General features: G+C 45.2%; 1 protein-coding gene across 1 annotated transcript in view; it reads right to left on the bottom strand.

The window, feature by feature from the left end:
• Window positions 1-12,908: 12,908 nt before the first annotated feature.
• LOC144934888 (calcium-dependent secretion activator 1-like) overlaps window positions 12,909-23,556 on the bottom strand; it is a 94,370-nt gene continuing 83,722 nt past the window's right edge. The window contains exons 19-23 of the mRNA XM_078861158.1: window positions 22,445-22,586; window positions 18,861-19,016; window positions 16,526-16,658; window positions 15,964-16,041; window positions 12,909-13,100 (exon numbers count right to left, since the gene is read on the bottom strand). Of these exons, the coding sequence (XP_078717284.1) occupies window positions 12,909-13,100; window positions 15,964-16,041; window positions 16,526-16,658; window positions 18,861-19,016; window positions 22,445-22,586 (701 nt within the window). The remainder of the gene's footprint in view (window positions 13,101-15,963; window positions 16,042-16,525; window positions 16,659-18,860; window positions 19,017-22,444; window positions 22,587-23,556) is intronic.

The raw sequence follows: 23,556 nt of genomic DNA, 5'->3' as shown, positions 1-23,556 counted from the left end.
ATCACATGGACGTTAATATCCACTGGGGAGGCATGAATTTGTAATATATGCGACTGGTTTATTAATTGCAACTTCTACTTTCCGATCACAAACAATACCTAACACGACGTGCACGTGGACATTAAAGTGCACAATCTTCACGATAGTTAGTCCAACAATTAGTCCCAGGAGGGGAAGATTATTCCAACACTCTAAACACTAATACATTTAACAAGACACTTAAATACAGTGATCTGAATATGTATATTTTTGCTGTGTGTCAAATTTACATAAAAGTTGACACTACTGTACACGCATTAATGCGTACATTCTACTCGCACTGAGAACACATTTTTACCAGGCTTACCAAAACGTCTCTCTGTATAGAACCACTCGCCCATTTTTGCCAAGTTCGAGCAGTGTCCCTTATGCGAATGATGTGAACAAATCCCACTAACGCACCCACATAAAACCATAATTCTCTAACAACAAACACATTTGCAACATTGCAATGTCACGTTTACATGTTAAAATATTCATGTTTAAGTGCAGGGATCCTCCTGTTTTGGCACCTTTTTCCTGTCATCTCTTTAATTCCCAAAAAGACTCAACACACATTCGTCATTAACACTGGCCTTGAAAGGAAGAATACATACCTATCAACGCCTTATTAGTGCCTACCTTATTACAGACCAATTCAGACCTTATTGGTCACCCGGTGCCTTTATAATTCTCAAGGTTCATCTTACAACGTCCCATCACAAGGGAGAAATACAAACAGACAAAAAAATGCCCATATTGAAATGGCTGTACACCATTTTGAACCTGAAAACTCAATTTTCCTGTACAAGAATACGGGTAAACTATATGGATTGACAGGTATGAGAATATACAATATTTGGCCCTTCATCATAGCACGGGCACCAATGTCCAAAACTAAGCCTGTGATATATTTGTTTTTACATTGTTATTAACGAATGTGTTGAGTTTTTTCTATTTTGCTTGTGAACCACTGCAAACACAGCAGAAGCAGCAGCAGCATCACCAAATAATTTCTCAACATTACCAGACACTTCTTCCGCCTTGCTGAACAGGTCAACAGAGCAGTCTGTACTGGGCAGACGTTCAAACGTTCACCCCTTTAGGCAGCGATTTAGGGACGAATGCTGCCAAGGCTGGGCACAAGGTAGAGTAGCTAAAAATATTCCAATCAATGAAGAATATTCCACGACAGTCTTTAAAATCATGATGCAATTGTATGCAAATATACTAAAATGTCAGGTGAAATACTGAGGCTGAATTAATAAGCTGCATGTTATTGCAATGGAAATCTCTACGATGATAACTACGACTCGAGTCTTTAATCAATCACGCTAAAAAAGGTACTAAACTGCTTTGAGTCCGTGAGCCCAGACCAGGTATTTCACTCGTCGGTGCCAACTAAGGTGGCATCGATTAAGTGGTTCCCATTTCTCTAGGTGGCCAATGGCAGTGAATTACGCGATGACCATTTTATATGAATGTGATTATGAATAAATGCACCTCTCGTATTGGCCATATAAACAAATGGGTACAATATACATTTTTTTTTCTACCTCGTGGAACCGATTTCTGCTCTGGCCCATGGGCTACATTTGCACACACAGCCTATTTGCGGAAAGTATGATGTTAAATTCAAGGAGTAAATATCACTCCCTTGGGAGGGTTGCCTATTAAGTTGGAAACACAACCGCAGAGATTGAGAAGTGTGTGCACATCGTCTCGGCAGATCATCATGTTTCCTATTGACCAACAACATTCCCATAATTATATATAAAAGCGTTCAATCCCATACAACATGAAAATAGTGTGTAGCCAATTACATTAAAATGGCAAATAATATCGACTTTGGAAGAAAATCCACAGTTTTTAAGTGCAAAACTTACGATGTGCGGGAGGCGGCAGTGGTACGTTTTAAATGATCAATAACCTACTAAAGGTCATCGGCACTCGCTGAACGTAATCGTGGGTGGCTATAGACTTGGCAAACACGAACCTCATGGAGTACCTGACTGGGAAGTCCCAGCCTTCTCTCTCCCACGACAACTACGGACATCGACACAACAGAGCTTGAGCGCAGCGTGGGTGATGCGAGTCCACCTTCTACAAACGGGCGATCACAGAATTGCTGTACTGTGACTGCGGTGAAGGCCAAACCGTCAAACACATCACCGACTAATGCGCCATCCACGTGCACCTGACCGTGGTCACTGCAATCCATGCAGCGTCTCACACCTCCTTAGATTGGTTGAAAAAAATTAGCATGCAACTATAATGTTTAAAAACGGTTCCTTTTCCCTCCTGCCATAGGAAATATAGAGAGACCTATTAAAAGTTTAGCATGAAGGTGCTAAAGGATTGAATAGTCAGTGCTGCCAAAGTTTTGATAATACGATGAGGTAAGAGTCGGCATAACTTGGTTATGTGACTCGTGGCAGGTTAGTCAGTGGGTACGGGGGTAGATTGTGGACGATTGTCGAGTTTTATAATGTCCTGAGTTATAAATCAGGCGGTGTCACCCTCAGATACAAAATGTATTTCATTTTTAAAGAATACAACTTTTATGAAAACCAAAGGATTATTCTTACAGTTCCCATGACGTAGCTTCAGCTACTTTTCAAATGTAGCATCTGGGATGACATTGGTATTATAAGAGGCCAGCATTTGCATAGTAACAGTGCAGGAATCCAACTGTGGTTGTTGTAAGTGGACCAGTGGTTAGTGCACCATGCGTCAGGTTAATACACATTGCCTCTTGTAGACACTGGCTAGTGTGGGGTAGGTGTAGAAGGCGAGGACAGCGATACGGCGTATGTTGAGGTGGCGACGCGAACCCAGCTATAGCGCGTTGCTACACGTCCGCTGTTTCACGGTGGACGTTAAAGCTCCCCTGGTGTCATCGAGACGAGTAGGCATGGCGTCAAGGTCCAAATTTGGCCAATTCAAAATAATCGCCCCCTCCCCCCAAACACTAAAATGGGATATACAGAGAGATCATCACCACCCACCGGCACCGCAGACTAATTCTCGATTGGCAGGCCAGGTATGCGTAAAGCACTGTGAAATGGCCCCAGCATAAACGGCGGTCTACCAAAAAAAGGAATCGCGATCCTTGTCATTGTGTTGTGGGTGGTACAAACTGGTTGGTGTGATGCTAGTTAGAGTCGTGAGAACTGTCATCCTGCACGGCCATGGACGTCTCCTCCATGATGAGCCGGTTCTGCACATCCACATGGTTCGTGCACTTGAGATATTTTTCCGGGACGCCCTGCAGCTGGAAGTCCCTATACCCCATCTGTGCAGAAACAAATTTCACGAGCGACGTTGCATGAAAGTGTCTGCGAGCTCTTCATTGAAACTCCCATATCTTTTATTAAAATGGCTTGCTCTCTTTAGTATTTTCAAACATCTCACTTTTTATTGGTTGTTCCGCCTTTTCATGCATAGTGCCTTCAGAACGATTGTTTAAGGGTGCTTTATAAATTTAAATTATTATTAGATGGCTTTTCCTGTAGTTATTAGATATTTACTGACACTGTGAGTGTATTATCATTGTATTGTTATCGTAGTGTGTTCTTCATTCTATCTTGCAAATAAAGCCATGGCTGTTATCTTCAGCTTTTAATGTATTTCTGTTGTTTTTTATTTATACTTGTTACTAGTTTATTTAATTCTTTATTTTTATATACAGTGCTTTGATATATTTTGATGCGAAAGAGGCGCTTTATAAAATAAAGTTCATAATTATTATTGTTGTAGAAACAAATTTACATAATAGTAATTCAATGGCATGTGTTTCATGATGGATTGATGCCGAATTCGCTGGACAGACACAAACCCCACAGTTAACGTGACCAAATGTACCACTTAAACAGGACATGTACCAACTTAAACAACGGCATTTACAAAAAATATATAATCTGCCAATTCTGAGTGGATATTTTACCCTATAATGCGGCAAACAGCTTTGTGCCAAGTGTTTTGGTAGAGCAGGCATAAGGTTGGGAGGTGAGCGACAGTGGGGGGTCGCACAGATTTGTAAAACACTAAAAAGTCCGTGAGGTAGTCTGCAGATCGCAGTAGAGCAAGTGGATTCATCTATCGGTACCGACCTTTGTGTGTTATCCCCTCTATTGCAAGGGTTTTCTCTCGGTACTCTGGTTTTTATAACGTGAACATTTCCCTTATAAAAGGAATTATCTAAACATGTAAATGCAGTACCATTCCAAAAAACCTCATTGAGGCATCCTGGACGAGTCAATTACATTATTTATAGATTATTGTACACAAAACCTTGATATCACATTGAGTTAAATGGCCAACACACACCTGTGCCCGTTTGCCTGACGAACTTGTTTAGTACGCGTTACAGTGTAGAATAGAAGATGTATTTTAAAACTATTAGAATATGACAAAGTCTGAAATAACTTAGACGACACCTGATGCCTGAAAATGACGTTGACTTGGCTGCGAGTGGCCGAGTGGCCTATTTCCCCAACCCTGACTACTCTTCAGTACTATAATGGGCTTTCAGACTCATAACAAAGAGTGTAAATAGCACAAATAAATGATTCATACTTGACATTTAGGTTTGATACACGTCACGATCTTGCCAATTTTTGTGGGAAGACCCTCCACAACCTAACACGGCCAAACAAATTCAACCGTCGTGTTTAACAACGTGCCGATTATTATTATTTTTAGCTCAATTCTCACTGCCTCTGAGTCGAAGGACGTTATTAACCAGGTAAAGTCTTAACTGACTGTGATGTTTCCATCCTACCTGCCTATGTCAGCTGTTATTTCCGACTCTCTGTGTGCCTTTATATCTCTCTCTGTGCATCTCTCTCCGATCTCTACTCCAGTGACCCGGGTGCTGTTGCAGGGTCCGCTTCCTGCCCCACCTCCTCCCCCCTTCTCTCTCCCCCCCTACTGCTGAGGCCGATATAACCTCGTTCCACGACAGATCTCTCGACTACTTCAGCAGTTTTTTCTTGCTGTGGTTGTCCCACCTGATGACGATTTCTTGTGTTGCGATCGAAACGTCGTGATCTATTATTTTTCTACCTACGTGACTTTACCAAAAGAACCAAAGAGTATGGATTCCTGTAGTCACGAAAGCTTCAAATCAAGATTGAACGAGATTGCTAATTAGGGATGACTTTCTGCTTGAACCAGCATGAAGCATCTTCAGGTATTCATATTTTGGACATCTATATTTTGAGACGTTAGGAAATGTAGGTTTGACCATATCACTGCCTGCATACGCTTTTATTGCTATCTTTCAGACGGAGCGCTGTGGCGTTCGTGGAAATGTGAAGATTAGAGTACAAGCAGTAGCATCAGATTACAGGTAGAAGCAGTAGCATCAGATTATGGGTACAAACAGTAGCATCAGATTACAGATAGAAGCAGTAGCATCAGATTATGGGTACAAACAGTGCATCAGATTACAGGTAGAAGCAGTAGCATCAGATTATGGGTAAAAACAGTGGCATCAGATTACAGGTAGAAGCAGTAGCATCAGATTATGGGTACAAACAGTGGCATCAGATTACAGGTAGAAGCAGTAGCATCAGATTACGGGTACAAACAGTGGCATGAGCAATGACCAGGCCCCCACCCCCCACCTCCTAATCTCCCCCCCCCCAACCCCCGTGGTGGGGAATATGGAGTAGACGAGTCATCACTCACCCTTGTCATGCTGTTCAGGATCTTTAGTTGATGAGGGTGGAGTTGCATGTCTTTTCTCTCCTTCAGCCACTGGTCTATTGCTCGAACATTGCTGATATACCAGTCCTGGCAATGGGCAAAACGAAACGTGCTTTTATTACTCTTTCACGCTGAAATGAAGCATTTTAGCGACTGTTTACATTCACGGTCAAGTTTCGTTTGTTTACCCAGGTTCGACCTTCAAGAGACCAGGATGAGTGACATAGCATTATGTACGCTTTGTTATCTGGACATGAAATATCAACAATTTAGAGTTAGGATAGTTTATCAAGTAAAGTGGTATGTTTACCCATTGTTTTGGCTTTTCAACAAACCGGTTACGTTGAAAAGGAAGCACAATTTTGGACAATTCTTTGACGTTGCACTGAAGATTACACCTGGCATCATCAGGTGTTAACAAGAGCTCAGCTCTCAACATTATACCTCCACGATCCAACCCCAAATAAACGATAAAGCTGAAACTGTACTTTGTTCTTTGTAGCAAGAATAAGTCGCAGATTTGTTGTCACACTTACCGTACATATCTGTTGAATGTAATCGTCTTCTATAAGCTTTTCACGAAAGATCTCCTGGTTCTGACGCACGAACGTGACGTAGGAGTCTGCCAAATCCATTCCCGGTTTCTGAAAATCATAAAAGGGACCGATTTTAAAGTTGAATGTCACACGGCTCGCTGTGAAGCAAGCAATGTAAGGTGTGCTGCACAGAATACTAAAGCATCTGCACCCGTTCGGGCTGGACATGACCACTGGGATGCGGATGTATGCCGGGAAATGCATTGTACGCCAGTGTGAAATTGATTACGCTGCTCTCGCGACGCAGTCAACCAAACTTGACGTTTTTTTACGTCAGTATAGTTGGTACGGAAATAATGATGAGTTTTTCGCGACCAATATTATCCATAAGAGCTTTTTGGGTTGGATCTCGTAAATTTATCATTAAACCCGCCACCACCCGACACAGCCAATTAGTAAGGAATTGTCACGTAAAGAAAACATGCCACATGTATACGTGACAAACCTTTTAATTCTTCACCTTGTAATGCGCACAATGGTTTTCACTCACTCTCCACAAGTGGAGGAACGCAGAGGCACAAGGAACCAGCAGACAAGGGGGAAGGCAGCGGCCAGGCAGTGAGCCGATGGTAGCAACTGCCCAAGCTCTGCCGTCCCATGGAAATCAAGATGTCAGCTTATTAATGATGAGTGTTTACATCAGAATCTTTATTTAGACTGTGGGAGGAATCCGATGAGCTATGAAGCTCTTTTTCACAGATGTCCAGTAGGGACATGGGGTCCGAAAGTTACAACAACCGGAGAAAATACAACAGGAGTGCAAAGTATAGGAAAGGTAAGCAAATTACTACAAAAACTTTTTCTTTTAAAAGGTAAGGCCCACTGAGCTATTAGCTGATTTTTCAGAAGCAACCTGGCCACAAATGATCACTAAACGAGCGATCATTCATTTCTAAACATCTTGAGCCACTTACATATTTTCAGCCAATAAACAAGTCTTTTTCACCTAATTAAAATCCATGCGAGCAAGGGTGCAACACTCTATCCCAATCAGACCGAACATGGTGAAGTTCACATTGTTGCTGTACTGCCTTCTCTTGGCGAGTCATAATATGAGCACCTCCTCGACGCCCACAATAAAGGAGTCTCACACTGTCTCTGCTCAATCCACCAACTCTTCCATCCACAGTGCTGAAAATGTCACTGATAACTCAATATAAACACGATGGGATAACAATAATAATGGTGACGTGGCACACACTGGGAAACCGCCAGGAAAAAAGGCTCAGTAATTTAGCAGATTTATTACAAATATGTAATGAGCGACTTCCGCGGCACGTCGTGTAGAGGGTACTTCATTTATTCTTACACGGGCACAACACAGGCCAACCTTATCTTCGTCACTCTGAGTACAACACTTAGATATTAGCATCTCTCCTGGCTACACACACATGGTGCGGTTCCACCATCCAAACTCGGCTACACCACTGGCTGGCAGTGTGACGAGGATGATGGAATCCCACAGGAGATCTTCCATGTGGCCGGACGACGGAGAGAGATGACGGCGAGCAGCGACGCAGTCCGGACCCAAGAATCCACACACGGACCCCGAGCCCTGGTCCACCCCCGCTGCTTGTATCTCCCCAGGCGCGGCTAGGCTCCGCCTCTGGCCATACCCTATCGTGGAACCTTCGAGCAGCTTCCCGGAGCATCTCGGCCAACCCGCCTATTACCTTTACCCCAGATACCTCTCCTTTTCAGATTTAATGTTGTCTTAGCCGTGCCCGTACCCGTGCTTCCCTTTTCCAGCAAGCAGGTGTCATCATGTCATTACAAATATATAAGCTCCTTTTCACTGAGTTGATGGTTATGCTGTCTACCATGGCTACTGTTCCCATGAACTTCACTCATTGATTCATTCAGCCGTGTTGCAAGTCTACCAGACTGTTTCTTCTCATCAATGTTGTAATCAACCAACACACTCACTCCCTTACCTACTTACCCACCCACTCACCACACTGCAGATCACAATACGCTCACTCCCTTACCGACTCACTCAACCACCCACCCACTCACCACACTGTAGGTCACAGCAACACAACAACAACAACCGCCATTCGCCACTAAGTGGCGGTGACGTCACCACGACGCTTGTGCCAGGCCAAGTGCACCTTGAGGCCATGTGAAGTGTCGAACACCCGCTGACAGGAGGTCACGGGGCAGACCCAGGTGCCACGGGTCGACTGACCGAGATGACCGAGATGACTGGCTGATGCACCACCTGTGCCCCCTACTGTACCAACTTGCTGTGCTTTAGCCACCCGGCGCTCCGCTCGTTGTTGTGAGCGTCGCTCCTCCGCCCTCCGTTGTTGTTGGAGGGCGACTGCCTCCAACTGCCCAGTAGCGTCCTTCACGAGCCTCCTCCACAGAGGCCGATCTTGACACCGCTGGCACCAGTCATCGGCAAGTCCTCTCAGCTCCACGTCCTCCTGTACCACATCACTCCATCTCTTCTCTAGCCCGTGCCGCGCCCGTTTAGCCCCCTCGATCCGGCCGAACAAAAGTTGTTTAGGCATGCGGTGGCTGGGCATGCGGGCTACATGACCCAGCCAACGCAGCCTTGCCTGCCGGAGGAGCTCACCGATGGGACTTTGCCCAGATCTTTCAAGGATTTGTGAGCTCCTCACACAATCCAGCCTGGTTAAACCCAGGATGGATCGTAGGCAGGCCAACCTAAATGTTTCCAACCGGCGAAGATGCTCCATTAGGGGGGTCCACGTTTCGCAAGCGTAGAGAAGGGAGGGAATGACCGTGGCCGAGAAGACCTGAAGCTTCGTGCGGCGCGACAGACCAGGTAGCTTCCACACAGCGTTACGCAACCGATGAAAATATATTGCCGCTCGACTGATTCGGAGTGAGACCTCTGCTGATAAACTGGAGCCGGTTATAAGCACACTTCCCAGGTATGGGAAACTCTCCACTCTCTCCACAACTGCCCCATCACCGATTGGGAGTTGTGGGGGTGGAGTGTCGCACCCGGGCGTCGATCAGCCTCCCATTATATCTGTACCAAATGGAAATTCCCCCGGTACAGCTATTGAAGGCTTCACGAACTACGCAGTCGAAATAGATGTTAAATAATGTGGGAGCCAGAGGACATCCCTGTCGCACCCCAAGGTGTACAGGGTGTTGTATGTGTTGGGTTATGAAATTTTGATGAAAATAATAAAAATTAATAATTTTCCGAAAAATGTGCAAATCACATTAATTATGTTAATGTGTATTAATATGCATAAATTATGATAATGTATGTAATTATATGCATAAATTATGATAATCACGGAGATAATCGTAGTAATTTATGCAAATGCTTGCGATTATGTTAATGTGAGCAGTTACGATAATTAGGCTTAGTGTCGTTTATCCAGAGTTGTATCAATCAGGATAACACGATTATCATTGATTAAACATTTACCGATTATCCTAGTGTGTGTTATGTTATTTGAGGTCTCCAGTTTCATATCTCATCACAGGCTACAGTTCTTATGAATAAGACAGTTTTGCATGGACTTGGAAAGAAGCACTCGAGACTTGGTGTTAAGCAATTTTAATTCTAAACAAACACATGACACTCTAGTATGCAAAAGCAAGTATACGTCAATAAATTCATGGGCAAGATTATGCAATTAACGAAAATGAATGACTAAAACATTCCTTATTCAAGTAACTCGACGGCAGCAACTGCTTTGCACGATCAGTTGATATTGAACGCACCACCTTGAATTGGCAACCCTTTTTGAAACGCACAGATAACTCTTTTTGAAAGTCTTATTCGTGTGCGTGCTGTGTGTGCGTTGTCCCCTCGTAATATTAATTAAATTTCTTAGAGCCGGGAGTTGTGTCGTTAGCTTGTGTGGTGTGGGAGGATACAACCCGCCGCCAGCGAAGTTCCCCTCTGGGTTGGGCGTGGCCGCAGCGAACCGTGCTGCTCCCTCGCTCGGGCGTGTCTCTGCTTGTGCGCTCTCTCTCTCTCCACTGCTGGACGACGAGTTGGCATGACGCTCGCCGGCGTGGTGCGCGATGATTCCGTCGTCGCTGCAACGTCTTGTCTGTTCTCACTGGGTGTTGGTCGGTGTGGGTATCAAGCACACTGCGCATTCGATGGCGCTTTCTGTCTCTTGGTGGCAGCTCCAGGCTTCTCCACTGCTGGATGATTGTTGGGTCGGCACGACGCTCGGTGACGCCCGGGTCGTGCTGCTGCTGTCGCTCTCTTCTTGATCGCTGCCAACTTCACACGGACACTCGCCCTTACTTCAGGCTGTGTTGGCTTAGGCTCTGGACGATGCAGCTGTGCGCGCTGACCGGCTTGGAGCGCTCTGGCGATGAACGATGTCTTTTGTTGCTCATCCGCTGCTGCTCGTCCTTTTCGATGCTCGGTTGGTCGACGCTTGGCGATTTCCGCCCTTTTACAGGTTGATTGCTTGTCGTCACTCGTCACTCTCTCTTCTCCGTGCTTCCTTTGTTCGTGCAGCTGCCAGCATCACTCGCACTTAACTTCGTTCTGCGAGAAGCGACACCTGCTATCGGCATCGGTGTTTGCTCCCTCACGACGCTCCGCCAGCCGGAGCACGGCTGAAACCCAGCCTCGACCCAGGTTGAACTCAGACTTCTGCGACTCGAACGACCCCTCCTCGTTCCATCTCTCCTCGAGGCACGATCTGCCCCAGCTCTCTTGCGAGCCCCGTTGCAACGCTGCGTCGCAAGCCGAGTTGCGAGACTGAGCGCGACTCGAACCAGACTGCACTCAGGCTGTCACCTTAACGATGTCTCGTCGTCCCATCTCTCCTCGAGGCACGACTGCCACAGCTCCCTTGCGAGCCCCGTCGCAACGCCGCGTCGCAAGCCGAGTTGCAAGACTGAGCACGACTCGAACCAGACTGCTCTCAGGCTGTCACCTTAACGATGTCTCGTCGTCCCATCTCTCTTCGAGGCACGATCTGCCCCAGCTCCCTTGCGAGCCCCGTTGCAACGCCGCGTCGCAAGCCGAGTTGCGAGCCTGAGCGCAACTTGGACAGACTGCTCATTCGCTATGTGTGCTTGTGCTTAAACTAAAAAACGTGACTCCCCTCTCTGCGCATCCCTTGCGAGAGGGAAACAAAACACAAACAGAGCGAGAAGAACCAGACACCCCCGCGACCCCTCCTCGCGACCTTTCCTAACCCTCCAAGCATACATGGGCCATCTGATTGTGCCGGACTGTTGGAGACAAAGGTGGCTGAGGAGATTTTTGCAATACATTTATGTGGTCCTGTGTGTTACATTTATTCTTGAGTTATATTTTAATGTCCTGAGGTTAAGTGCAACTAAGTTTCCACTTACGCTTCCTTAACTGTTGGAATTCGTAATTATTTTTTTTTTGGTCAGGTAGATAGAAACATACAATACAAAATAATATATATATACGGTGAATACGAGTAATACAAGGAAATTACTAATTAAAAGCCCCTATTGTTTGTTGGTTAATTCTTTTTGTTAAGTTTCTACTTTTCGGTACGGAAAACGTTTAAGGAAAACGCGAGTTGCAAAAGTAGTTTTTCTCTGCTCTGCACCCCCTCCGTGCATCTCAAGATGTCTTGGGAGGTCAGGCCATCGATCTTTGTCCATCTGGATGTCTCTGACCTCTCTATGACCGAATTCTTATCGTTTTAATGGCCCTCCATGTTTCATAGATTCCTGGTATAGCCGGTGGAGAAGTGGGTTGTTTTCATTATTTAATTAAAAAATATGTATATATATAATAAAAAAATATATATAATTTTTTTTTTATTGTTCTTAATAAAAAAAAAGGGTATAGACACAACAAGGGAAAGGCTCCGACTCCCGGCCACGTAGTTTTACCCGGGCCCGCTCACCATTATGAAGGTCCTTAATGATCGTGAGCAGAGGGTCAGGGACTCCGAAAGCACTAAGAACAACCCAGAGCCCAGGCCTACTGATGGTATCATAGGCCTTGACCAGGTCAATAAAGCAGAGATGTAGGTCTTGTTACCCACACTCACTCACTGACCCACCCACTCACCACATTGGACTTCTTCTCTCACACTTTGGAATTCCCTCCCATCATCCATTTTCCCAAACTCTCATAACATTGCTCAATCAAAGAAATGTGTTAACCGTTATTTATTACAACGTTGATAGTGCTGTTTGACGCTGGATATTAGCTCACTAGACTAAACTCTGTTAGTAACAATGTTTATGACATAAATACAGAGAACTGTTCACAGGTGATCTGCCAGTGTAGGCTTCACACGTTTACTGACTGAAGCTGATCCATGCAGCTGGGTCACATACACAAACATATTTAAATGGCTGAAACACTGTCCGTGAAAAAAAACACGCTGAGGCGCACGCTTGGAATTATAGTGAGAGACAGAAAGAGGAACACATGGATACAAAATTAATAAACACAAAGCAGAGATGTGGAATTGGCTATGAAGGACAGTTCGTAGACTCATGGGGCAGGGCTCATCATCACGAGAAGGGACGATGATGGATGGATGACACTGGCGGCGAAAAGGCAGCCAAAGGAGAGAATGTAGCTATCGGGACAACGACGGTGGAGGTGGAGCGACGGGAGAAAGTTCACGTGCAAGACTGAGATGGATGGTGGCTTTGCGGGACCATCAGAGATGGTGATAGCATGCAGAACGCCTTCGTCCTGCAGCGGATAGCACTGGAGTTGCTCCCTACCGTGAGTGAGAGGAGCGTGCTCAGGAATGTCCCCTCGTCAAATCGCGCCAGCTTCTTCAGAACGCCTTTCAGAACGGCCACAAACTAGGAGCGGAAACAAAGACAAAGATCCCCCATATAGCATTAGCAGACTGTTGGGGAAAGTACTGTTTAGCGAGCTCCTATGATGGCAGGCACGGTACACGAGGGGGTGGGGTGGCCAGCACCATACCGGACCGCTATTTTCTCCCCATAGGCGATGATTTTACACACCGTACCAGATACTCATTTGAGGCTGAGTCAACCTAGCAGAGGCCCAGGACTGGTTCAGATAATCGTCACTAGTGTTGGCTGTGAGTGGGAATCAAACTCAGATCGCCAGGTTCACAGCACAGCGCGTTAACTGCTTACACTACCGCGGAAACACACACGCTACACACAGACATACGCTACACACACATGCTACACATACACACAGCCGCTGTGGTGCCGCCATCACCACTGGGTAACGGCTCACGACTCTCACAGCCATGCGTCTGTAAACTACCATCCAAGTGCACCGCGTGACATCAGATAATTATTTTTCATTTCGCAGCTATATGCAAATGAAATGAACAGATCGACAATTTTATATGGTGTCAACGTTCGGTCACATACGCATGCCATAGCTCTCATAAAACTACGCATGAACAGCCTAGACAGGAAGCACTCGACCATGATAATAAACTGCTTGCTCAGAGGCTGAAGTGGTTGGTGAAACGCTGGAGGATACACCAGTGTCTGTACTTGAGCCATGAGGATTGTATTTAGATTGTAATTAACGGTCCCATCTCGCATTATTAACGATCCCATGTGACGTAATTCCATTGGAATGATTACCTGGATTTAAAGCAGTGTACACGTTCTTTTTAAATCAAAGTTTAATTAAGCACGTTTTCAAATTTGTTACTGATAATTATAAACACATACCTGTAAACCCATACGGTTTATCCATAATCGTGTACAGGGAAATTGAGTTTTCAGGTCCATACGGCGTACAGCCGTTTTAATACGGGCAACATTTTTTCGTCTATTTGTTTGTTTATCCTTTGTGATGAGACTTTGTAGGATGAACGTTGCGAATTATAAGGGCACGGGGTGACCAATAAGGTCTGTAATAATGTAGGCCCTGATTAGGGGTTGAAACGTCTACAATAATCACTATTCACAGGGGCATGTGGCTCGTCGGTCGAGCAAGTGGAGACTCCCGAGTCCACACCGTTCCTCTTGGGTCGGTGTAATAAGTACCAGAGGTCAACAGCTGCGTGTGCTGTCTCGTCTCGCCCCTGCCATAGCGACGTGGGGATTTTGTCAAAACTGACTCGGTGCTTCTTCTTGGTTCTTTCGGTAAAGTCACGTAGAAGGGAAGTAATAAAATAATAAAAATAAAACATAATAAAACAATTCTCACGACGTTTCGGCTACAACGCAAGCAGCCGTCTTCAGGTGAAGAATGAGACACTGCCAAGCTAGGAGCTTATATATAAGCTGAGTTGGAGGTGGAAGAAGAAGAGAGCCTTAACAAAAGAATGTGCATATCAATAGGAATTTAGCATATTCATGGGAAATGCGTAGGAGGTGGGCGGGGGGGTTTCAAAGTCATATTATGTCCATGCATTATGCAGGATCAGCAGCACCAAAGGGAGGGGGGGGGTAGCATTAACAAAGGGAGGGCATGTTAATAGTATGTAGAAGCAATGAACATGTGAATGGAAAAACGGTGGCAGGAGATCCGCAGCGGAGCAAATAATGCATTCCCTGTGGAGAACACAAGATACACAGTTAATGCCAGTGAGTGGACTGCGGTCTGAAAGTCACCATAAACGTGAACAACAATCAGTTAAGATCCGAAGTGGTTTATTACGTCCTTCCAATGATTGCTGAGCCAGAATCCATCTTCTCGGTTGAAATTGTCTGGCTACCATGAGAGATTCGTTCATGAGGCGATCCACATATACAAACACAGAGACAATTTCAACCGAGAAGATGGATTCTGGCTCAGCAATCATTGGAAGGACGTAATAAACCACTTCGGATCTTAACTGATTGTTGTTCACGTTTATGGTGACTTTCAGACCGCAGTCCACTCACTGGCATTAACTGTGTATCTTGTGTTCTCCACAGGGAATGCATTATTTGCTCCGCTGCGGATCTCCTGCCACCGTTTTCCCATTCACATGTTCATTGCTTCTACATACTATTAACATGCCCTCCCTTTGTTAATGCTACCCCCCCCCCTCCCTTTGGTGCTGCTGATCCTGCATAATGCATGGGCATAATATGACTTTGAAACCCCCCCGCCCACCTCCTACGCATTTCCCATGAATATGCTAAATTCCTCTTGATATGCACATTCTTTTGTTAAGGCTCTCTTCTTCTTCCACCTCCAACTCAGCTTATATATAAGCTCCTAGCTTGGCAGTGTCTCATTCTTCACCTGAAGACGGCTGCTTGCGTTGTAGCCGAAACGTCGTGAGAATTGTTTTATTATGTTTTATTTTTATTATTTTATTACTTCCCTTCTACGTGACTTTACCGAAAGAACCAAGAAGATGAATCCCTGCAGTCACGAAAGCTTTAAATCGAAATTTGACTCGGTGCTGTACATGTGCAATGAGTCCACCAAACGAAGATTGAGAAGACACAACTCCTCGTTATTTTCCGCACGAGCTCACGCCACGTGCAAACACTCCACTCCGAATCCCACCAGGAAGCGCCACAATCGCCCCGCCTCATCCGGTGATGTCACCACTTTCTACCTGGGCATTCTTTTTTCTTTCCTGACATCATCTTAACAGTAACCTGGGATCCAGTGGGTATTTCTACCCCCGAATTCCGTGAGTATTAACACTAAACATATAAGATGAGCAGTGCCACGTGCTCATCTGAGCAGGGAATCGCTTTGGAAGGTCTTATTTGATTGCAGTACCTTATCAATGAGCAGGGCGCTGACTTCCTTCCGCGTTTTCCGAATCTCGATCTCAGCTTTGGAGTGGCCAGGCAGCTCCTGTTTGAGAAATGAGGGAACTCACCCATGGGCTCATCGCTCACAACAGACTGTAAGATACCAATACACCGCGTCACGCAGCTTATCAAAACCCAATGCACAATTTGACATTGTATGAATATGAAGCTAAAATGGAAAAAAAACCTCTCGCGACGTCACTCTTGTGATGTCACTCTCACTAGCGTGGAGTCAATCTCACTAGCATGGAGTCAATCTCACTAGCGTGGAGTCACTCTCACTAGTGTGGAGTCACCCTCACTGGTGTAGGAGTCTCAGACACGACGTTACTCTAGAGACGTTACTCTAAAGGCGTCACTCTCGCGGACGCGGCGTCGCTCTAGGTGCCTCACCGTCGCGACACATTGATGCTCTCACGAACGCCGCGTCACGTTCCCAAACCGTACGCGCAAAACTTTGTGAATGTCGCGGTCCCGCACCCGGGGGAAGCGGTGACACAGCCCCTGGTGCGTGGCCGAACCTCGACGTGGCAGCACAGCTTGGAGCTCTGCTGCGTCGTGTCGATGAGCACGTTGAGCATCGTGCAGAGCGCGTCGTTCACCCTGAGGTCCGTGGACGTGTTCAGTTTCTTCACGCGCACCTGAAACGCCTTGCTCGTTCTGATTCGGGGGGGAGAGGCGCAAGGACAATGGGGGGGGGGGACTCTGCTTAGAGCGCTCACGCGCTTCACAATCACTGAAGTTTCCAAACTTTCTGCAAGTGATGAGGAAACATAATGATACATAAAATCCATAATAAACCACATCCTCAATTTGTACAAATTGTAAATGTTGCAGCGGATTTACTCTCCACCACAGAGATGTGCCGAAATAGTAACTAACTGGCACGTTTTGTTCACGTGACAAACCTTCCTAATTGGATGTCAGGTGAGGACGGGTTAACAACTCATATTTACGCAATCTAACCCAAAACACCTTTATTATGGATAATATTGGTTGCGAAAGCCTACTACTACATGCAGGAAGGTATGACCCCCATTATGCCTTGCATGCCATGTGACCACCACATTGCAAAATGCTCTCAGCCTTGTCCAGACCTCCAACCCCAAGAGAGGTGAACATGCAGCCGTTTGATTGTGAAGACCACCAACTCAAAGTATTATTTTTTGGTTCTTTCGGTAAAGTCAAGTAGATAGGAAAATGATAACAAAAAAATAATAATAATACTTTAAAAAAACACGAATGTAGACTGTAGCCTGGTTCTTAATTAGAGTGAGTGTACTGGCAATCTATAATGTGGACTGTAGCCTGGTTATTAAGTTTGGTGTGTGTACTGGCAGCCTATAATGTAGACTGTAGCAATGGTTACAAAACTGAGCTCACTCAGCAATGGTTATTAAACTGAGCTCACTCAGTTTAATAATCATTGCTACAGTCTACATTATAGACTGTCAATATGCTCACCAGCTTAAAAACCAGGCTACAGTCTACATTATAGATTGCCAGTACACTCACTAAGGTTAAGAACCATGCTACAGTCTACATTATAGACTGCCAGTATGCTCACCGAGGTTAAGAACTAGGCTACAGTCTACATTATAGACTGCCAGTACACTCACCAAACTTAATTACCAGGCTACAGTCTACATTATAGACTGCCAGTACACTCAGTCCGATTAAGAACCAGGCTACAGTCTACATTTGTGTTTTTTTTGTTTTTTTATTTCAATTTGTATTCACTTTATTTGTTTCCTATCTACGTGACTTTACCGAAATAACCAAAGAACATAAATTCCTGCAGTCACGAAAGTTTTAGGTCAAAACCAACTCAAAGGGTTGATAATGTGTCTGTCCCATCAGGCAGCAGTGAAACAGGGGACAACTGTACACCAGTCTTGACCTCAGCACCCATTAGTAGAGTATAGCCGGCAACGTCCACTGCTGCCTTGTGCCTCTGGGAGCCCATAGATGGAGAGGGCTTTACCTTTACACCATGGGGGCCACCATTCGTACTCACCTACAGGCAACAGTCACTCTAAACTTAACGATTTTTATGTTATTTTCATTTTGCCAGGTAAGGCCCACTGAGCTATATAGCTCTCTTCAGAAGTGAGCTGGCAACAAATGATAGCCCCATGAAGTGGCTTATGATGTGGAAATTTATAGCAGCCAAATACATTCAACGCATGTTGATTCTAAATGTGGAGGGAAAAACTGGAGGACCCGGAGAAAAATCCACGAGACCATGGGGAGAACATGCAAACTAGAAATATACAGGCGTAAGTGTCGGGATCGAACCCACGACCTCCTGTATACCAACGAGATGTTTAGCATCTTGCCACCGCGGCACACTCAAATCCACCACTCTGTGTAAACGATGACATTGATTACTGTACTGTTTAGTACGTTTATTTTAACAAGGAGGAACCAGGAGACAGTGGGGTGATTTGCTACATGTACCATGCACCAGATCGAACCCACGACCTCCTGTATACCAACGAGATGTTTAGCATCTTGCCACCGCGGCACACTCAAATCCACCACTCTGTGTAAACGATGACATTGATTACTGTACTGTTTAGTACGTTTATTTTAACAAGGAGGAACCAGGAGACAGTGGGGTGATTTGCTACATGTACCATGCACCAGATATTTTGATGCGCGTTTAAAGGTATTTGATAATAAAGTAGCTCAGGTGCAAAGCTCACCAATTTGCACATCCCATGCCACCTCAAGCATGTTATTCGCAAACTAATGTTGGTTGCTGTTGACCTTCTCAGCACAATGAAATGTGATATATTTATTTTTAGAATGCAGACGATGTGGTGTTTGCTCATTTTATAGCATGACCGATGGACTCACCGACTGACACAGCAGCCAATCATTTCGTTAGCCATGAGCTTCAGCCGCTGGTCCATCTGGTAGGAGAACTGCACCTCTGGCCACTTCAGGTCCTGGATGAAGGCCTGCAGAGCATTCAGCTTCCACAGGAGTTCGTTGGAAGTTGCCGAGCCACCCCTGCAATGACACAAAACAACATTCACCAATGTAAAATTCCGTGGTAGTATCTAACAACATTTTGGTAACTTACTTTAAGACAATCTAGATTTGAAGATTTCGTGACTGCAGAAATCCATACTCTTTGGTTCTTTTGGTAAAGTCATGTAGGAATTGAGACAGATGCCATCCAGACATCCACCCTACGTCCTTCCTTGTGGACTAGATATGTGGATGACACGTTCGTCATCTGGCCACATTGGCCTACCAGCACTGAACCGATTTCTCGACCACATAAATTCCATACATCCGTCTATAAAATTCACCATGGAAGTGGAAAAGGATGTCAAGCTACTATTCCTCGATGTTTTGATCGAGAAGAGACCTGATGGCTCAGTAGGACATTCGGTCTACAGGAAAGCCACCCACAAAGATGCCTATCTAAAGCCTGACTCCCACCACCATCCAGCCCAGAATAATTCCTTCATAAAAACACTACACCATAGGGCCCGTTGCATCTCCGACCAGCACCACCTAGCCAGTGAGTTGGAGCACGTACACCAAGCCCTCAAGATGAACGGTACAATCCGCAAAACTATCTCCCAAGCCATGCAGAGATAACCTTCTGAAGATCCAACCAAAACCATCACTTTACCGTACATAGCAGGGGTTACCAAAAAGATTTCCAATATCTTAAACAAACACAAGATCCAGGTTCGTTTCAACACAGTACACAAAATCCGTGATTTAATCCCATTTGTAAAGGATGTGATTCCTGACATGCAATACCCCAGTGTCTACAAACTAAGCTATGTCTGCGGCAGTAGTTACATTAGGGAAACTAAGCGACATGTCTCGGACCGCTTTCATGAACACAAGGCAGATCTGAAACACGGTAGGACCAATACATCTGCCGTTGCTGATCATTGTTTTAATGTTGTGGGCTCACACGAAATAGATTTTTCCAAGACAGAGGTACTCTGCAAACCTACCGGGTAACTTCAGAGATTTGTTCCTTAAGCCATCCAGATATATAAACACAGACACAACTTCAACCGAGAGGATGGGTACAAACTGAGCAATCATTGGAAGGACGTTACTAACCAGGTAAAGTCTTAACTGACTGTGATGTTTCCATCCTACCTGCCTATGTCAGTTGTTATTTCTGACTCTCTGTGTGTCTCTCTCTCTATGTCTCTCATGCTCACATGTCCTTTGCATTGCACTCTCATGCCTTTGGATTGCACTCTCATGCTCACATGTCCTTTGGTTTGCACTCTCATACTCACATGCCCTTTGGATTGCACCCGTTGGGTTGCACTCATGCCTTTGGATTGCACCACTCTTCGATTTTACATTAACATGCTAATATCTCACATTAACATAGCCACTTCCGTGCCCTTATCTATGAGGCCACTTTGGATTGCACCACTCTTCCATTTCACATTAACATGCTAATCTCGCACATTAAAATAACCACTTCCATGCCATCATTGAGGAGGCCGCTCTCCCATCTTACAGTTCCATGCTAATTTCCCACATTAACATCATGCTAATCTCTCACATTAACATAGCCACTTCCGTGCACTCGTCGGTGGAGGCCGCTCTCCTCCTATCTTACAGTTAAATCGAAAGTTACATGCTAATTTCTCACATTAACATCACCAGCCCCGGCCACTTCTTTATGATCCTTGGGCTACACCCATTTCAAACCTTTTAAAACAGTCTGCCTCAGCAGCAGACAAAGCTTTCACACCTGATGACGGACGCTTGTGTTGCGCCCGAAACGTCGTGATTTATTTTATTTTATACCTACATGACTTTATCGAAAGAACCAAAGAGCATGGTTTACTTTAGTACAGTATACGGATATTTTATAAAAGTAATAACAACAATAGGTATGCTTGAATAATAATATATATAGCCTCTCCCCACCAAAGCAGTATAAATGGGTACACCTCAATTAATCAATCAGTAAGTTGTGTGAGGTGGGGTAAAGCGTGGCTACTCCAACCTCTCCCAAGACATCAGACCACCATGTAAAAGTAGGCCAAATACCCTCTAGTGTAGCTCTATAGAACTCCCTCTAGTGGAGGCCCTTCTGCCAGCAATTGCACCAGTAATAAATGGCAACCCTGCACTTTTATCTCCGGTCTTGAGAACCCTACGCACATTACTGTTGGCCCACTATCAAGCTTCGTCTGCAGAAGTGCAAATATCCCGATGATCGCTATCCCTTGGTCAGGAACGTCATGCCCATCATCCAGAGGCAGTGTCCTGAAGGACTGGGCGTCGTGTATTTTGACTGGAAGGACCACGGTCCTGGAACTCAAGGACTTTCTGTTCCCTCAAGCTTTTGGTGAAATGACGTGTGTCTAAAAAAGTAAAAATTGTATTACATAACTTATCAATACCACCTTGAGTCCACAAAACAAGAAACACCACAACAATGCTTTAGCAAACGCTGTAATGGTGTCATGATATAATGTTTGGTCAGCAACACAAATATAAAAGGCAGACAATACATCTCCTTCAATATCTGCCACTCCACATAAAAATGATATTTTACACATCCCCTCAACCACACGGCTTTCTGGGAGTGCATAATTTCAGCTGTATAGGTTCAATGCAATAAAACTTTGGACCGGTTTTGATTATTCAGCCATACAAACTTCATGAGCACTGGAGCATGGCACACCAGCTTGGTTGCCCTATGTGTCGGAGTTGCCGAGGTTGTGAGGAATGTGTTTTGGATACTTGTATAACCTGCGCAAACTGCTCTGCGCACAGATGTATATAGATTCGTGTCTCATGATTTTGCAAGCCTATCACAAGCCTATTTCCTGCACCTCTGATTAGCACGGTTGGCTACGTACGGTGCGAAAGATGTTCAACATACATTCACGGTGCATTGCATGAGTGGCTCGTCTAATGTACTGAGTATGTGCAAAGACAAAACAGAGATAAACAAAGACTATGAGGAAGAAACATAGAAAATGAGAGAGAGGGGTAATCAATCAACTTAAAAGAACATTGATTTATGGGTCAGATTGTATAAGTAATATGTGTGTCGTAAACCCTCCTACACCTGAACAATGTGGCAATGTATTACTGCTTCACGCGACAACTTTATTGACCTCATTAATTGGCTGTCGGGTGAAGGAGGGTTAACGACACACATTTTACTTACGGCGATCCGACCCAGAAATCAACTTGTGAATCATAACATTGGACGTCAAAAAAACCCTGCTACGTCTTAAATGACGAAGACAGATGAGATGTGCTCACTCGATGAAAAAAGCTCGAGGGGTGTAAAAGATAAACAGAATAAAGGGACGAATGGTGTGAGGTTGAGACACACAGAGCAGCGCAAGAGGTTTTCAAAAAAGCAGCAACACAGATGCACGGAGGTGGGGGGGCACTGGAAAGGGGAAGGGAGGCTCCCTCACTGGACGAGCGCCCACGTTTCCTGGGCGAAGCCGCTGTGCACGGACTGCGCGATGGAGGCCTCCATGAGGTCCACGTAGCGCACCACCATGGGGGAGAACTTGGCCTGCACATCCTCGTGGAACTTGCCGTTGTTGAGCGACGCTGCGGCACAACGCGTCAGTGTTCACGAGTCAGCGAGTTCCCCCAACAGCGCTGAGGGGGCCGATCCTCAATAACACTGCTAGAGGTGTGGATAGAAAACGTTTAGCGACATGTCTCTGAACGTCAAAAGAGCAAGGAGCATCCTAATAAGACTAGTTGTAATTACCGGTGAAACGTTGTTCTCGAATTGTAAATGCTGTGGGTTTACTCTCCAACACACACCGGTGTGCTGAATGAGTAACTAATTGGCACGTGCTGTTTACGCGACAAACCTTATTAATTGGCTGTGTCGGGTGGTGGCGTGTTTAACGACACATTTCTATTTACGCAATCTATTGGTCGCGAAAGCCTCCTCCTTCTACTACTACTCTGTGTTAAACAGAGCATGGAGCAGCAGGGTGCGGAGTTCACAGAAACGTCCACGATGGCTGCGAGGCGCGTCAAGCGATTTACGTGAATGTTGTCTCTCTCTATCTCACTACGTGCCACGTCCTTTCAGAACGACATCGGCGAATGTGGCCTCCTTACATTTTGCTCTCTCCAAGATTCTACACCAAGAACTTTGCATTAGACACCCCCAGTTGCATCTAATTGCTCAAATTGCTTATGTAACCTAATTCGAGGTCTTCCCCGGCTTGTGGTACCGATAATTATCCAAGTTAAAAACATTTATATTCAGTCTCTTGTTTTCTTATTACATGTCCAAGAAATGTAACTTGCCTTTCTCTAATTATTCTTATGAATGTTCTTGTTGTACCTGCTACCAATTATGTACGTTAAACTTCTTTTGCACCATGCTAATGTTTTAATGATGACCAAACACGGCAAAGTGAACCACATGGCTGGCTCATCAAATAGTCAATGTGTAGCTGCTGTGAGCGAAGAAGCGATGAGGTACATTGCATGACGACATGGCCAGGCAACACAGCGGCTCTGGCTGTGGAGACGCCCTCCTGGGCTGTCGTGAGTT

The sequence above is a fragment of the Lampetra fluviatilis genome, chromosome 11 (genome assembly GCF_964198595.1).
Source record: "Lampetra fluviatilis chromosome 11, kcLamFluv1.1, whole genome shotgun sequence".
In the NCBI taxonomy this organism is placed as follows: domain Eukaryota; kingdom Metazoa; phylum Chordata; class Hyperoartia; order Petromyzontiformes; family Petromyzontidae; genus Lampetra; species Lampetra fluviatilis.
Note: the sequence above shows the minus strand (reverse complement) of the source record. Positions and strands in the feature narration are given on the sequence as shown.